This window comes from Artibeus jamaicensis, unplaced genomic scaffold (genome assembly GCF_021234435.1).
Source record: "Artibeus jamaicensis isolate MK-2021 breed Jamaican fruit bat unplaced genomic scaffold, CSHL_Jam_final scaffold_612, whole genome shotgun sequence".
Lineage (NCBI taxonomy): Eukaryota > Metazoa > Chordata > Mammalia > Chiroptera > Phyllostomidae > Artibeus > Artibeus jamaicensis.
The window spans coordinates 5,131,819-5,149,086 of record NW_026522049.1 but is presented as its reverse complement, the minus strand read 5'-3'; the positions used below and the strand labels follow the sequence as shown (position 1 = coordinate 5,149,086).

Genomic DNA, 17,268 nt, shown 5'->3' with positions numbered 1-17,268 from the left:
TGGCCTAACTAGAGGTTTTTATCCTTGCTTAACAGCTTCTAGAAAGATGTTGTCCCAGGTTCAGTATAAACACACCGAAATGTGGTTCAAATGCTTTGTATTTTATAGCCATGTGTATTCCGTCCTCGGGCTGGGGAAGGAGGCATTCACAGGGGTGACACCTGCCTGAAGCCAGTGCTCTCCTGACCATCCATTTTCTTTTTCTTTTTCTAATTAAAATGATCTGATTCTTACTATGAGTGAACCCACTATTTTGGGGGGGGTGTTCTCAAGTTTATTTTTTTACTTGACATAATGTTTTATTTTTTTAATTATAGTTGACATACAATCTTCTTTTTGAGGTTTACAGCCCAGTGATTGACAGTATATGGCTTACTGAAGTGATCACTGTGATGGGTCTGGTGCTCATCTCACATCATTCAATAGCTCTAAGGTTATTACTAACTCTATTCACCGTGCTGTACTAACTTCTCTGTGACTATTCCGTAACTACCAGTGGGTACTTCTTAATCCCCTCCCCTTTTTTACTCACTCCCCAAGCCCCCTCCCTTCTGGCAACTGTCAATATGTTCTCTGTATTTGGGAGTCTGTTTCTGTTTTGCTTGTTCATTTATTTTGTTTTTTAGAATCCATGTATAAGCAAAATCACATGGCATTTTTCCTTCTCTGACTAACTTCACTAAGCACAGTACCATCTTGGGCCATCCACATTGTCATAAATGGTAAGATTTCATTCTCTTTTTATGGCTGAGTCATATTCCATTGCATATATGCACTGTTTCTCCTTTATCCACTCATCTATTGATCAGCACTTAGGTTTCTTCTTTATCTTGGCTGTTGTAAATAATGCTGCAGTGAACGTATATGTGTATGTCTTTTTGATTTACTGTTTTGAGTTTCTTTGGATAAAGACCCAGAAGTGGAATCGCTGGGTCCCTATTTGTTTCTTGTTATATAGCCTTTGTTCTAAAGGCTGTTTTGTCTCATATAATGTTGCTACCCCAGCTCTATCTGTTCGTTTGTTGGTTCGTTCGTTTCCATTTTCATAAAATATCTTTTTTCCATCCTCTTACTATTAGCCTGTGTGTGTCTTTTGATCTGAAGTGAGTCTCTTGCAGACTGGCTTACAGAAGGGTCTTGTTTTGTTCCCATTTGTGTTTCTTTCTTAAGAGTGTCCCAACTTTAATTTCTGGGACCCCATTCTGAGACTCATTTTGATGGAATTAATTTAAGTGTAATGATTGTGTTTGGGGTTTTTCTCTTTGAATTGTATGAATAATTCCCATCAAATCTCCTCTACACGAACACACGTGCTTTAGTGCATGGAAAACCGTTGTCTAAGCAGCGGGAAACTTTGCACTGCCCACCCCCACCAGGGACCTTTGGTCATGTCTAGAGACACGTGGGGTTGTCATAACTAGGTGAAGGTATTACTGGCACATAGTGGGGTAGAGGCCAGATGTTGCTAAATACCCTGTAATGCATAGGACAGTCACCACAACCAAGAATTTTGCAGCCCAGATATCAGCAGTGCTTAGGTACAGAACCTCTGGTGCAGGAACTACAAAGACTCTTATCTGTCAGATTGTACATGCATTTTCTTTCATGAAAAGCTAGTTCACCTGCCAACCACTTAGAATATTGCCAAGTAGCTTTTTTACATTGCCCTCCCATAATCCCAACCCCTGCACTCCTGTAACCAAAATGAGTTAACTCAGTGTAAATATCCCAGGGGATCACAATTAGCTCTGGTGTGACGGGCACCCCTATCTCTTCAGTGGCCTCCTCTTCAATTGTGGTCCATGCACTGCTTTTCAGTGGCCTCTCATTTCCCCTTTCCCTGCCACTGGAGGATTGGGTGCAGACTTCCTCCCAAATCCTGTTCTATTACAAAGCCCCTTCTCTCTGTCTATTATTCTCAAGGCCTCACAGGACTGGTTGTGTTCAGGCAAATAAACATGCTGCCAATAATCCAATAAAACCTTTACAGACATCGGATATAAAACAGAGAGATGAGCAGTGGACAATCTATAACTACTTGCCTCTTTTTTATAAACCCAACACTTGAGCCCTGAAAGCAGCACAAATCCAAGGCAATAAAAGAACCAGGGTTTTACCTTTGTTGTTCTTAATGAGTTGATTCACACCCCCACCTCCCATGTTACCACCATAGTGACCATGAGGTCCGTCTGGGCTCCAAGACAGATGAGATGCAAGGCGTCACATTGAATACTGGGGGGAGGAACTAATTTCAAATGTGACTTCCATGATGACTCTTCCCTTTCGTGTTCAAAGCTGCAGACGAGTAAGAGCCATCACCTTGGGCCTTCATGGGCCAAAGCCTCACGCTCCCAGAAGACAGAGCATGTGACAAAACTAAATTGTGAAGCTCAGTTTTTGGTTAGTTGTGTTTCCTAACTCCTACTTTATGGAGGAGCTGCAATCAGTCTATGCTATAGAGGAAAGCAGATTAGCACTGAGGATTGTGAGTCATTTGATAAAAAGTGTGCCACAACATGGAGGGGAGAGGAACCACACTTAGAATGTTAGTCCTTCCACAGGGGAAACTTTGTCTCGAGCAGAATGAGTATGGGGTTTTGCTGATAATCAAAACACCTCATTTTATTCTGAGCCATAAGCTCAGATATCACAAGGGGCCAGATGGATGATATAAATGAATGAAAAGGGGGCAAGGAATGTGGGGAGAATGCTCTGGAGGGGTCTTTGATCATCTGGATCCATGCCTTTCCTGCAGCCTCCATCTCTCTCCCAACAGCTCTACCAAGTTACTGGCAAGTAGAAATGTGTTTTCAGATCTCCTATTTTTCAAGATATTTAATAAGTACTTATTTAGAGTGTAAACAACTCTAATTTTTATAACATGGATAATTTCATTTAGAAAACGATTGCAGGGGCCAAAAACCAAGCAAACTAAAACACATTTTTTGGCTGGATCCCGCTGTGGGCTGCCAGCCTGGACTCCACCCTCTGCCCATGGGCTTGTAGTCAGTGCATCCTCTTGAAAAGAAATAGCTTAATGTCCATGAGTCCCAGGACCCTGATCAAAGCAGCAGAGAGTACGTCAGAGTGCTTTTTTATTTTAGACTTTTGCCTTAGGACCCACATGCATTCCTAGAAGGTAGGAGATGGTGGGTGCCAGAGTGACTTGTGGGCACCCCTTTTCATTTCATTTCATGTCACTACCGTTCCCCTTGGAGGAGAGCAGTGGTCATTGACCTCCCAGTCCCCCTCATGATAAGGCTTTCCAGATGCTTCGGCCCTGCCACATCAGCCAGCCATGGAGAAACAGAGATTCCCTTCACTGAAGACACCAGCAACCATCAGATCAAATATGTGTGATGGCCACCCTGGAATCACTCTCTGTCTGATTTTGCTCGGTTGGAATGTAACATCTCCCCAACAGCTCCTACTTCTTAGGGCAGCACAACACAAGAGCGGTGGGAAGAAGGCTTGTGTTAACCAGAACTCCCACTCACGGCCAGGGAAGGGGGTGCATTCATCCCCAAGGGAAGTGAGGAAAAGGCTGATTGGATCCGTGGGCACCGTCAGTGTTGGGGAATCGGGGGTCAGGGGTCCGGGGCAGACTGGGGGGTTGATGCCAATCTCTGGAGTTGGATTCATCCCTGGGAAGAGTACTCCTGGACTCTGTCCTGTCTTTTCCCTTTATTTGTTGCAGCTCTCTCCTTTTCCTGCCACAGCTCTTGTGAAGCTGCCACTTCACAGTACATTCTTGAGCATCCAGTGGACAATGCTGGGAACGAAATTAGGAGCTGGAAGTGGAAGCAGGTTTATAGGATGTAAAACTTAGCCTCCTGCTTTCATAATGCTGAACCTTTTAGAATAAAATGTTCTCAGGGGCTCTTTCGCCTCCTTAGTGAATACAACTGACCATTGAACTACATGAGGGTATTAGGGGCATCGACCTCCCACACTCCCCACACCCAAATTTTAGTACCTCAGTATCTGCTGGGGATTAGTTCTGGGAACCATGCAGATAGCAAAATCTGTAGAGGCTCAAGCCCTCCATATAAAATGCTGTAGATTAGTGCATGAAGTTGTCCCTCTTCATCCATGGACTCCCAACTGTAGATAGAGAACAGTACAGGTATTTATGGAAAAAAAAATCTGCATAGAACCTCTGTCATCCAAGGGTCATATGCGTTAGAAGGGTCCTTTCTTTTGCATGAGCCCTACTTGCAGGACAGAGTAGGACAGAGAGAGGTGAGAAAATGCCGCCTTTCCATGCAAGGTTTGAAACAGAAGTCAACTGAGAAATGTTTTGGTTTCTCCTCTCCCTTTATGAAATCCTATTTTCCTTTCCCTTTGCTTTTTAAATATGTTCCCCCAACACTCTGTCCTGCCTCAGCCATGTTGGTTCCCCGGCTTTTATTCCTTTTGAAGGTCACCTGGTTTCTCTCATACCAACTGTTGCCACTCCTCACACTCTCACCCTCTTCATTTGTTGGTTTGATTTATTTTGCTGCATTCTCCATCCTAGTCCTTCCACCCTTAGCAGCCCTGTCTCTAGTCCCCCAGAAGTATTCAAGAATGAGAAGCTGAGCAAGAATACAGCCAGTTGCACAAGTCCTAGAGGCCAACTGAGCCCCTTCCGGGGAATTAGTTTCCTGGCCCCAGGAAATGCTGATGTTCTCCTGCGTCCTGACACACAAGCTTTGCTCACTTCTGGAGGGCTTCTGATTAGCATTCCAAAAGAGCGTCCTCTGGTGGCAGGAGTGGGAAGCCAGACTGCCAGTTTATACCCAGCCTTGGGGCAGAACCTGTGCTCGTGTATAAAGCTGTAAAATGCAGAAAATACTCTCTGTGTATATATATACACACATATTGATTAGGTTTGATGTTTAGAGTGGAAATCCATTGCCCCATGGGTTGGAAAAGTGACTAAGAGTAGGATATAAAAATGCCAGAGAAAGACTTGGTGTTATTGCTAAATGCAGGTCAGAAACACTTTGTTCTGTGTGGGTAATCCCAGCATCCCTGTATGTGGATTTGTTCTGCCTGAACTGCAGTTTGTAGCCTGGGCTTACATCATAGGCAAGGACACATCTTCATAAAGTTTCCTGTTTCTGGGATTGACAAAAGGGGCCACTGGCATGGGGCACCCCCCAAAGGGAAACATGGAGCAGGGACCTTGGTGGGCTAGCAGCTGTGATATCCTAGTGGGGGTGCTTGGGGTGCCAGGTCAGAGGTCTGGATTTGGTCTCTAGCTCTCCTGTTTGCTGAGGGTTCAGAGGTCCTCTCCTTGCTAGTGCAACAGTTTTGGTGGGGACTTCCCCTACGTTTTTGGATTGTGGCTAGCAGATTGCACTGTCAGGAAACACTTCATTCTTTTAAACAAGTTCCCAGTGAGTAGACTCTTTCTCAGGAGTCAGATTTGAGCCTATTGCTCCTTACACCACACCTGCACTCCAAAAACAGGAAGGCAGCCTGGCTGTGGCTGGAGAAAGAGTCCTTATGATCTCACTCAAGGCCAGGCTTGCAGGAAGAATGTATCTCACTTCCTTGGACCTGTGGAAGTACAGTGTATGGGACTTTAAGGTAGTTGGTGGTGAAGACTAAAATGCTGCAAGCAAGCACAGTCAGCCTTTCCTGTCCAGTGGGCTGGCACTGGCCAAAATGTGGAGCCTGTGGGTTCAACCTGCAGTGAGGGCACTGGGTGCCAAGAGCTCTGCAATTGGTGGAGACTGGGCCAATGGAGAAATTGAAACGCCCCTCATCTCCTCCCCTAAACCTCCCTCTAGCGGGAGCACAGAGGTCTCTTGCTTGTGTCATGACACCTAAGTCTTAATCTAGATTTGGTGTTCTAGGCAGGAATTTCACCTTTAGGCTCAGAATTGCACGTCCTGCCATTAACTCAATTTCATAGCAAGAGCGCTGCTGTTTGCTGCCTATTTTATAGCATTTCCTCCTTTCTTTGTTAGTTTTGCAGTGTCTAGTTGGGACTGGGCTGCCTTAAGGTTTCAGGCTTTCCAGTCTGAGTGATCAATCCTAAGACTGTGCTGAAGCTGACAATAAATTTGTCTGCTGTGTGGGATTGGACCATACAGAATCTCTGCCGTAGTGCTCAGTAGAAGTGTGGTGAAGACCTGAAGAAATAAATAACGAGTAAATAAATGAACTGTAATAGGAACACATCTTCCAGTGTGTACGTTGATGGAATACCCGATACCAAAACCAACCGTAAAGGGTCCATGCCTTGTTGTTGAGACTGTATGGCCTCAGAGCCAGACAGTGTAGGTTGAAATCCCAGGTCTCTTGTTTGCCAAATAGGAGATCTTTCACTAATGTGTGCTTGCTCTGTGCCCCAGTCTCATCTGAAGTAAAAACAGGGATGTTAACATCATCCTTTACGGGGTTTTGATGAGCTTTAGAGCTACTGCTAGGTTCTTAGCAAAATGCCTCACTGTTTATTCATCAACTACTAGTCAATATCTAGTCAATGCAGAGTCTGAGGAAGGGGCCCAGCACAGACACCTTCACAGGGTGAAGAAGCCCCCTTCCTCAAGAAAGTCCCAGTTTATCTGAGTCAAGAAAGAAAAACAATGGACCTACCTAATGAACCCAGTTTGGAAAATGAGGAAATGATGAATAAGGATTCCCTTCTGTAGTGATCAAAGTGATCCACATTGTCATCATGTGCAGGTTTTAAGATGCAATATTTACATGTGCATTTGTCCACAGAATTGTCAGCTCTTTCAAAAAGGAACTTGACCCTTTATTATAACTTGACTTTTGACCCTTACAGTCAGATCAAGAATGTAGGACGAAGCCAATGTAGAAAGGTTAGTAAGGATAAAATGTTGGGATTTCCCATTTCCCAGCCCCAGTGGGACACCCAGAATAGCCTGCGATGGGGCCCCTGGAGTTTGGGAGCCATAGTGGCTTGGGGTTGGAGTCCCACCCAGATCTAGAAGATAAGCAGTATGTTGAGTAATTTTGTTGATGCTGGGTCGTAGGCTCATTCACCATGATTCCAAATTGTTAGTTTGGAATCATGGCTCTGGGCAAAGGACACAGACAGGTACCCTGGAGCCCAGGGATGGGCAGCTGGTGTCAGAGGGAAAAACAAGGGTCTATCTCAGGCTCTATTTCCTTGAGCATCTGCAGGGGGTAGAGACCTTTCTGTCCATGTCAAGAAATTGAGAAGTGAGAAGACCCCTCTATAGGAAATTCCCAAGAATAGCAATTGTACATTCGTGCCCCACCCCCCCAATGGCCTCCACATCAGGGGGTAACTGCACCTACCCCCTAAGACTGGATCTTGCCTCCTTGTGACCTCTCCTTAGGTCTGAGACTCGAGGCCCCCAAAATGTCAATAGTTTGAAGAAAGGACCACTTCATACCTCCTCTCAGAATCCCAGCCTCAGTCAAATTGCCAGTTTATTGCCAACCTCAACTAAGCCTTGCCTTTGACTACAGATGAAATGTCTATTTACACACCACAGGACATTCTAGTTTGAACTTCTGTCCCATGAGACCTGGAAGTCATGAGATCTGTGCACAGGTGCATTCCAGAATAAGAGGAGAACTGTGTTCATGGAAGGAATCTGGTAAAATGGTGTTTGGGATGGAATCCCAAGCATCATGCAGGGCCGGTGAATAGGATACAAACAAACGGGACATGCGCTGGTGGGCTGTTTGGAGCACACAGAAAGCAAATGGGGGTATTTCTAAGGACAGAAGGCAGTCAGAATTCTTAAATGAATCCCTGCCTCATTTATTCCTAATCTTTTCTGCCCACCCCTACCCTCAAAAGGGTCATAGAAGGCCTAAAGGGTTCCAGACTCTCAATCCTTTTTTACCTGTTCTGCCTCATTCCTTCTAGCCCTAATCCTCTACCAAATGCCCAGGTAGCAATAATGCATCAATAAACAGTGTAAGGCTTGGTGTTACTTGTTTATTAATGGATGTTATTTTAAATTTTTACTCATGAGAGACATCTGAGAAATTGTCAGGTGTTTAGGGGAAATGATCTGAAGCAGGGCAATTTTTGATTTCCTTAAAATCAGACCCTGCCAAATGTGCAGGATTCCGAAGGTGACGTGCTGTGATCTAGACCTGCAGGTGGATCTCGAACCCCCTCAGGTACACACTCCATACCTGGCTTCTCTCATGTACAGCCTCAGGGCTGTCTTAGAGGAACTTTAGCTGTGTGCTCCTGTGTTCTGCTACCTGCTGCTCCATCTTGAGCTTCTGAGCCTTTTTCATTGACAGTACATCCTAGTTCTTTGGCCAACAACATGGTCTCACTGGTGACCTTCCTCTTGTGTAAGAATGAGGCAGCTGAATGTGGCTGGAGGCAGGGAGGAAGAAGACAGGGCTGATTGGAACGAGTTCCATTAGAAAGGAAAATATTTCTCCCCATTTGAAGTGAACAAAGACTTCTAGTACGTGTCCTGCTTGCTGAGGTTTCCAGCTGTTCCCTCCTGAGCACTCAGGTATCAAAGCCATGTGGTCTGTGGTAGATCTGTTTGCTCTGTTGCCAAGAGTGATTACAGCCTGACAGAACTCGGCTCTGTTCCTGTTTTTATTACTATTATTAGTTCAGTACTCATTGAATTAGAAGGTCTTGCTACACAGACACAAGCCTTGGGGAATCACGAAGCCACAAGCATACTGTTTGCAGTCACCACTTGGCGAATATCAGTAGTTCTCCTTATTTGGTAAACAGAACCAGAGGTGTTTAGACTTGTGCCCATAGGAAGGAGAAGGGTTCCACATGGAAAACATCAACTCTGTAGCCTAGATAGCAGGACAGGAGGACTGGGCATGTGAATGTCCCTGGTGCTCTATTGGGTGAGCCTTCCAGTTTCTTGGCGACAAAGGGAAAGGGAGATTTGGATAGGTAGGACTTATGGGGGCATGTAACCTATAAGAAAAGAAGAGCTCCAAATCTCCAAAAAATTTATTGAACCTGTGGAATTTAAAGCCTTGCATATTGATGTGAACTTTTGATTAGTGTCTGAGGAACATTTATTGTAACTCTGGTTCTAGTGGGCCTTAGCTGTGTGATCTTGACTGAGGCATTGCCAGTTTGTGCAGAGGAAGAGTCAAGCCTGCTAAGATTCCCCTCAGTGCTCACATTCTTGGCATCCTGAAGCTCAGGCTCTGGTTCATACTCATCCTCCTGTACATTGTCCAGATAGACAGGAAAAGGTGTTCACAGAGGGCTTAGCCGTCTGCTGTGTCATCCATGGCTTAGGCTCAAGAGCAACAATAAAAAGACCCAGGGAAGATCCAGCGCAGGAATAGAGGACACATTTGAAACGCAGCCCACACCCCCAGCCTTGCTGTTCCCATGACTCTGGGGCCTTTCTGCAGTTACTAAGGAAACACTCATCAGGAAAGGATTAGGAAGCCTTGGACACAGACTCGCTTAGTAGAGAGCAACCCACCAGATGGATACTAGCAGAGGCACCGGTGTGCTCAGCGACTGATTCTGTCCTCTGTGGAAGCGTCAGAATCCATTTGAGGAAGTTGATGTGTGGGGGAAGCCTTGGCACACCCTCTGCCCCCATCTTCTCTTTCTCTCCTCTGCCCCCCATTAAGTGTTTGCAGATCTGCATGGCTGGACTGGCTTAGTTCAACTCCTCTGCTGGGTGCATGTCAAGGTGGAGGAAACACAAACTTCAGTTCACAGATGCCCCGGCCTTGTTTAAAACTCTAGAGTTCACTGTCTCTCAACTCAGGCTGGCATCCTATAAAGATACAGTGTTTCTGGGGATGATGTCAAAGGAATAGATTCCTTGTTGCTTTATCTTCACTAGACCTTTAGCTGTAGGATGCTAACAGTCTTAGGCATAGTCCAGTGACCCAAAGAAATTGAGGGGGGCCTGGGGGACACCGGGCGGCACATGCTACAGAGGAAGCAGGTGCCCAGGACACTCTGTGGGTCTAACCAGCTCTGACTTTGCCTGTTGTTTTCCAGTGTTTAAGTTAAAATCTTCCATTTCAATTTACTTTGACTAGCAATTTATAAAAGTGAATTTTAAATTTAATTTTACTTCTAGATTTAAAATCATGCATTATGTAAAATAGTATTTTAATTCAGATATGCTACTCTTTGCAGGCTAATATGCATTGTTTACATAAATACGAGTGGCAAAAAGCAGTTACTTAATTGTTCCTGATTGAAAAAAAAATTAAAGGATGCACCCTCACTGTGCATAGTCATTTTAGTGCATATAAATCATTAAAAAAACTTTGGGGGGACTGTAGTGGACATGCTGTGCTGCAGCCAGCTTGTTGCACTTCGACACTGGCATGAATCTTCCCCCTTGGTGTTGCCTGTTCAAAACAGGTGGGGATAATAGTGATCCATGATGTCAATACAGTCAGGGTTGTTTGGCTAGTAATAAACTGGTATGCATTTGGGATTTTCTCTGTTGTTCATCTCATGATCATTTAAGAATAATTTCTAGAATTTGAATTAATTGCAAGCACTTAAACATTTTGAAGGCTTTTGAACTATATTATCCAATTGTCTTTTGGAAATACTTCAGTAATATGTACTTTCACCAGTAACAGACTAGGATAGGCCTGTTTTTAGCCCTTTACCAATAGACAATTATGATTTGGGGAGAGAGGGTAAAAATGAATTGGGAAGTAAATCGTGCTCTTTTACTGTTGCATTAATTTGCATCTTACACCGGATGAAGTTACGGTATTTTCCCCTTTACTGTAATTCAGTTTGTTTCCCTTTTTAGTTTAGTTTGTGGTATTTCAGGCTATTGGGATATACTTAAATTTTATTCATACAATCACTAATATTTTTCCTTATTGTTCTTATTGGAGGATGTGCATACATTGACCTTCTGGTTTGGAGATGATAAAACATACAAATCTATATTTTATTATTTCTCTAATCATACATTGTTTAAAAAAATCAAATCCTTTAACCAAAATGGAATAATTTTGTATTTGTGGATACTTTCTTCCCTGAAACATTAATCACTTTTTTTGTTTGTCTTATCTTCATCACAGTTCATCCCCTGCTGACTTTAAAGGCTCCTATATCTGATGTAAACCTTCACTCATTCTGTGGTCTTCGGTGTTTTCCTGATTCTTGCCTTGGTCTGTCTGCCGTGTTTTGCATCAGTACCATAGCTCTTAATCACTGTAAGAGTGTAAGATCTGCCTATCTGTAAGAGATAATCCCACTCTTATTTTTTACTCTTTATTCTGAGAATATTTCTGGATATTTTTGCCATGTAGTCTCTTCTAAAGTGGATTTAGTTTGCCAAGGCTGACAATTCCCTTTGGTGTTTTGATTTGCTGTACTTTTATAAATTAACAGGAGGAGAAATGATAATTGATGGCGTTCAGCCTTGCTCTCTCAGAATCACCCTATTTCTTCACTCATTTAAATTTTCCTTGTTATCTCTTGGTAATCTCCAGGGTTCGTCATATAGCCCTCAGGGTATTTACTATTAATTCCATTCCTAGGCATTTTATAGTTGTGTTGCTATTGTGAATGGGATTTTTATTATACTTAATAATTTATTTTGCTGGTTAATAGAAAGAGAATTGATTTTTGGATATTTAATTTGTAACCTGTCTACTTACTCAGTTCTTGCCTTATATCTAATAGATTTTCTGTTTCACTTCATTTCTTTGGTTTTAGTACATAATCAGTCTTCAAATAATGATAATGTGACTTTTTTCCTAATATTTATAACTCATTTTTTTTATCTTATTGAATTGTTTGAAACTTGTCAAATAATGATAAATGGTAGCAGTGAGAGCAGGCCATAGTTTTAAGAAAGATCGTGTGTATTAAGTATGATTTTGCCTATTGGCTTTATGTAAGCATTTATTTGCTGTTATTAGTGATAATAAATATAGAACTTGGATGATGTGACAGTAAAAACTTGGATAATTTGCAGTCAGCTAAGTACTAATCTGTGTGTGTGTATACTCACTGAATGATCTCAGCAGCTCCATGAGATAGGTGGTAGTATTATATTATTATTGTTATTATTCCCATTACACAGATGGGAAAGTTAAGGCACTGATGGGTTAGATAACTTCCATCCAAGACGAGACAGCAGTAAGTGGCAGCTCTGGGAGTGGACTTTAGCAGTCTGGGCCCTGGGCCTGTGCTTGCACCCAGCCTGTGATGCAGCTTGCAGGTGGAAAGAGAGTCCTGTTGGGCTTGCCCACTGTGACTTGCGTCAGACATGGATGCATCATCCAGAAGTTCCTGGGTTTTCCCTCCTCTGCCTCTTGATCTCCTTATGTATTAAACACTTACGTTAGTAGATTTACCAATGATATCCTTCCCATGCCATTCTTAGAAAAATACTCTGTAGATCATGTTGTCTGTTTTGATATATTTCTATTTCTTAACATAAAGAACTTTAAAATATTGCAATATTTGTGTATGTATGTATGTGTGTGTGTATACGTGTATATGTGTGTGTGTATATGTGTGTGTGTGTATATATATATATATATATATATATGAATAGTTGGGGTAGGTGCTCTAATGATTATTTTTTGTATTAGGGTTATGCTAATATTTTCCCTGCAGCATTTTATTGAGTTGTAATTGACATATAACATTGTATTAGCTTCAGGTATACAACATAATGATTCAATGTAGGTATTGATTGTGAAATTATCACAGTTATATTCATCTAGCTAACATCCATCACCACACAATTACAAAATTTTTTTTCTTGTCATGAGAACTTTTAAGATTACTCTCATAGCAAATTTCACATATATTATAGTCTAGTATTATAAACTGTAGTCACCATGCTGTACATGATATTCCCCAGGACTTAGTTATTGGGTAACTGAAGGTTTGTACCTTTCAACCCATCGAGTAACCATCCATCTCTTCTCTGTATCTTTGAATTTGTATCTTTTTTTTTTATTCTACTTGTAAGTGAAATCATATAGTGTTTGGCTCTGTGTCTTACTATGCTTAGCATGATGTGCTCAAGGTCCATCTGTGTTGTTGCAAATGGCAGGGTTTCCTTTTTTTATCAATCACAAAATAATATTTTATATGTACCACATTATTCATCCATCCACTAATGGATACCAGGATGTTTCTACGTCTTGGCTATTGTAAATAACAGGATTACATTGACATTTTAAGAAGAAATTGTGAAACTTTATCTGTGTGGTATGTGCATTCAGTGCACCCTCTCCTTTTGGGTTTATCCTCTTGGGACCCTGACACATAAACAGCATCTTCAAGGCACAGTATTTTCCCCTCAGTTCTCTGCTCATTGCTTCATCGTCTCTGACATTTAATGGTGTAAGCAGAACCTTATTCATATTTCCCTTGTCTTCTCTCCCTTGCCACCACTCAGAGTGAGGAGAAGGGTGTGAGCTTCATCTCAATTCTCTCAGCCAAGCTGGCCACTCTAGAATGTGGAAAAGCAGTCAGGAATGCAGGGCAGAGGAAAAGAATCAGACCACAGCACTTTGGTGCTTGTAAAGAGATGCTGAGATTTCTCTCTTTAAAAAGTGATTTTTTTCCCTACTTACTGAAGAAAAACAACTTGTTAAACATCTGTTTTCCCCCTCCCACTGCTGCTGTTTACAGAGGAACAGATTTCCTTAACTCCAAAGCAGTGTCGTCTTTCTTTAGGAAAACAGGTGTGTAAACATCAGCAAATCAAATTTTCAGACTGCCGAAATGACCTTGGGGACTTCCCCCTTTCCTTTATCCTTTTGCCTAGAAATTCTTTTGTGAGGCTTATGGTTTTCCAGTTTGGAGCTTTGTTTTTTCCCTTGCGATCTTGATGACCAGTCTTCAAAAACTGTTACTGTCCGATTTCTCTTCTTTATATTGTATTATTTTGGATGTGAAAATCTATTTAAAGAATATTATTCAACTATTGATTTTTACTCATGTAAGCAAAACTTTATACTTTGCAAAATTTTGTGTTTATGTGCTTTATAAACACAAAGACCTCAGGACCACATTGAATTCTGCCTTCTTTAACATGTTTACTAAGAAGAAGAAGAAGAAGAAGAAGAAGAAGAGAAATTGAGCTAATACTAATATTGTGAGGACTTTGGAATATTCCTTATAACTAAATGCCTAAGTATGTAAAGGAAAGAATTAGTATCCTGTTTTACAGGTGAGAAAAAAATCAAAGCTCGTAGAGTTCATGAAGTACAAGATTACACATTTGGAACACAGTGAAATGAGGATTCAAATCCAGTTTCTGTCTCCTTTCAGAAGACATGCACTGTCTGCCTTAGCATGTAATCAAGTCCATCCTGGTCCATGTGTAGCGCTTTCTGTTGAGTAGTCAGTCAAGTCAGAATGCCCTGACTAGCCTCTGTTACTCTGGGGCTGTGGATAAAGTGTAAGCTCTGTGGGTCCGAGTGTCCTCAGTGGAATGCAGAGAATACCAGTACTCACCTCATAGGGCTTTGGTAAGGAATTGCTGAGTTAATGCATGTCAAGGGCACAGAACAGTACCTGGCACATAGTAATGCTCAGTAACGCAGTTGTTTTCATTGTTAATGCTCAGTAACGCAGTTGTTTTCATTGTTATTATTGTCTGTTACTTCATAGCATAGAGTACATGCCGTGGCTTTGTGTTCATACATTATTGTAGCGCAGCTACAAGGTGGATCTTTTTTTTTTTCCAGTTTCTGTACTTACTTCGGATCCTGTACAAGATCCTCCCTTATTTTCTCCACTGGTTGATAAGTGTAGGGGAGAAAAGAGGGTACTGCCTAGTAAGATTGTTTACAAACTTGGGTTTCAGCAGTGAAACCCTTTGAAAATACAGATAGATGAAGCCATGGCTGCTTTGACTGAAGCGGGGGGTGACTTTGCATCCTCACACACCCTTGTGCCTTTGGGGTACTTCTCTGAAACCCCGGATGTCAAGGTAATGCAGCCTGAGACCCACCAGTCCACAAAGGACCCAACCAAACACCTGGAACTGTGACCGATAAATACTGTTAACACTCAGTATCTGGGATGGGTGTGTGTCCAGGAGACCTTCCTCCCTTTCGCACCTTGTCTATGCTCAGCAAAGTCACTGCTGATGCTTGGTCTGCCTGGCAGGGTCTCCAGTTTGGCACCCGTGAGCTGGAGGAGATGGGAGCCATGTTCTGCCTGGGCCTCCTCGTCTTGGAGCTCAAGTCCGTCAGCTGCAGCCATCAGCTCCTGACCCGTGCAGCCGCCCTACTGAATGCTGAGGACGATGCTGTGGACTACCACCTCCAGAGGTAGGATGCTCACAGGTGTGGGGAAATGTGTCCTTCTGTGTTTCTGTGAGAGAATATCTCAGGAAAGCCCACTCTAGTGGACCTAGAGGTCTTTGACGATGGAACAATCTGGGGGAGCCACCGGATGAAGGTAGGGACAGTGGTCCTTTATGGGAGCAAGACCCCAGACATTCTCACTTCCTGCTAAAAACAAGGAGGATGCTATGTATGTGTACACATAAATGCAAGTGTAAAGCTATTTGTATTTGTAAATGTGTTATTAATATATTTTGCTTATGGAAAGAAGATACAACTTGGTGCCACACAGGTTATATTTGCCAGTTTGCCAGATATGTTTATATATAGGTATAGGTATAGATATAGATATATATATAACAGATATCATTTTGGAGCCACTACTTAGCAAAAAAGGGGGGATGCGATGTGAACATGAGAGAAACCACAGAAAGATGATGAACACATTGGCTTGGAGAGGCTGGCTGAGCCACGGTGGTGAGAGACGAGTCTCTGAGGGGGAGACATCATCCAGATAAGCGCTTTTGATGTGTTTACCGTACACACATGCTTTAGATTTGACCAAAACAGATTTAGGGGCAGGAAGGGATGATATAAAGGTCATGCAAGAAAAGAAAGAATCAGAAAAAGAGAAATCAAGGCTCTAAGACATTGGTCACATTTTGAGTGAGGGAATGGATGTTGGGGGAGGAAGTGACTACTGATAAATGAGGGTAAAATCTCTACATGTACTTGTTTGTGAAAGCAGAGAGAAAACTGTGAATACCAGGGCCATCTCATTTCTAAATCATTTTCATTACTTTTTCTCCTGCCACTGTTAGGCCACCTCCCAGCAAAACTTTTCACCAAATCACTGGTCAAGCCTAGAATGATCTAGCAGCGTAAATTAATACTGTTTTGGAAGGCACTAGTTTCTCTGAGACTTAATTACCTAAGAGCAGTAATTAACTTGCTCCTCATACTGTGCTACAGATCACAGACTGTGGAAACTTAAGTAAATGCAGACCTCTTTTCCTGCCTACAGTTGCTGCCTCCAATTTCTTTTGTTTTGATATCCTAACCACTTCCCCCTTCCCCTGCTCCCTTTAGCACCTGCAGCACCCCAAGGCTTAGGCATGTTTGGTATTTTTGTGGTGTTTCAGCCTCTCCCTCTGACAGCTAGAGCTTCCACTTGCCAGGATATATATTTTAACTTGTCTTTTCATCTTTGCCTTCGCTAAGCTGTCTTGGGTGCAGGCATGCCTGAATTTTCTTTCTCTCCTTTCCTCCGCCTCTCCTCCCCACTGCTGTTCATTGAGGGAAAATTGAGCAGACCTGGCATTGCTTGCTTTCCCTGAATTGATTGTGCCCGTCTGTTTGATCCAATGCAGGGAGGATTAGTTGCTTGTAAACTGGAACAAGAAGAAATCTATCAAAGGAAGTGCCTTTCCTAATTCGGGTCTAAAGAATTTGGTGTCAGCCTCCAAATACAGTGGCTGCTGTGTGGGTTATCATGAGAACATAGCATTACCTGCCTTTCATGTCATCCCACTGGAATGACATGAAAGTGGGACAGCTGACTATTAACTTTTCTGTTAGAACCAGCCCAAAGAGATGGAAGCTTGGGGTCTTCCATGTCCTCGTGGGCCAGTGCAGCTTCTTAGGGGCAGGGTGCCTACACGTAGGAGTGATTAATATGTGTGTTTGGATAGATCTGGGTTAAATTTGAAAGGCATGGAGTTTGGAGAGAGCAGCAGGATGGAGCTGTCTGTTTCACCCAAACATTTGTATTATCATGTATTTTTGTATTTTTTGAGGCAGTTGGCCAAAACACATTGTAGTTCCTGCCCACAGAACCTGAAAACTGCATGGTTGAAAGGAAAACCACCCCGAAGGTGTCTGGACCCAGAATGTACGGGGTGGGACAAAAGTAGGTTATAGTTGTGAGTGTGTGAAACAGAGTTCATTCTCATATTATTATTTATTAATTATTATATTGTTTTCCATACGAACAACTGTGAACCT

The 17,268-nt window shown here is 42.6% G+C and overlaps 1 protein-coding gene across 2 annotated transcripts in view; it reads left to right on the top strand.

The window, feature by feature from the left end:
- AGBL1 (AGBL carboxypeptidase 1) overlaps positions 1-17,268 on the top strand; it is a 565,654-nt gene that overhangs the window by 281,098 nt on the left and 267,288 nt on the right. For both annotated transcript variants that reach the window (XM_053658825.1, XM_053658826.1), the window contains exon 20: positions 15,086-15,249. In XM_053658825.1, coding sequence (XP_053514800.1) covers positions 15,086-15,249 — 164 coding nt within the window. The remainder of the gene's footprint in view (positions 1-15,085; positions 15,250-17,268) is intronic.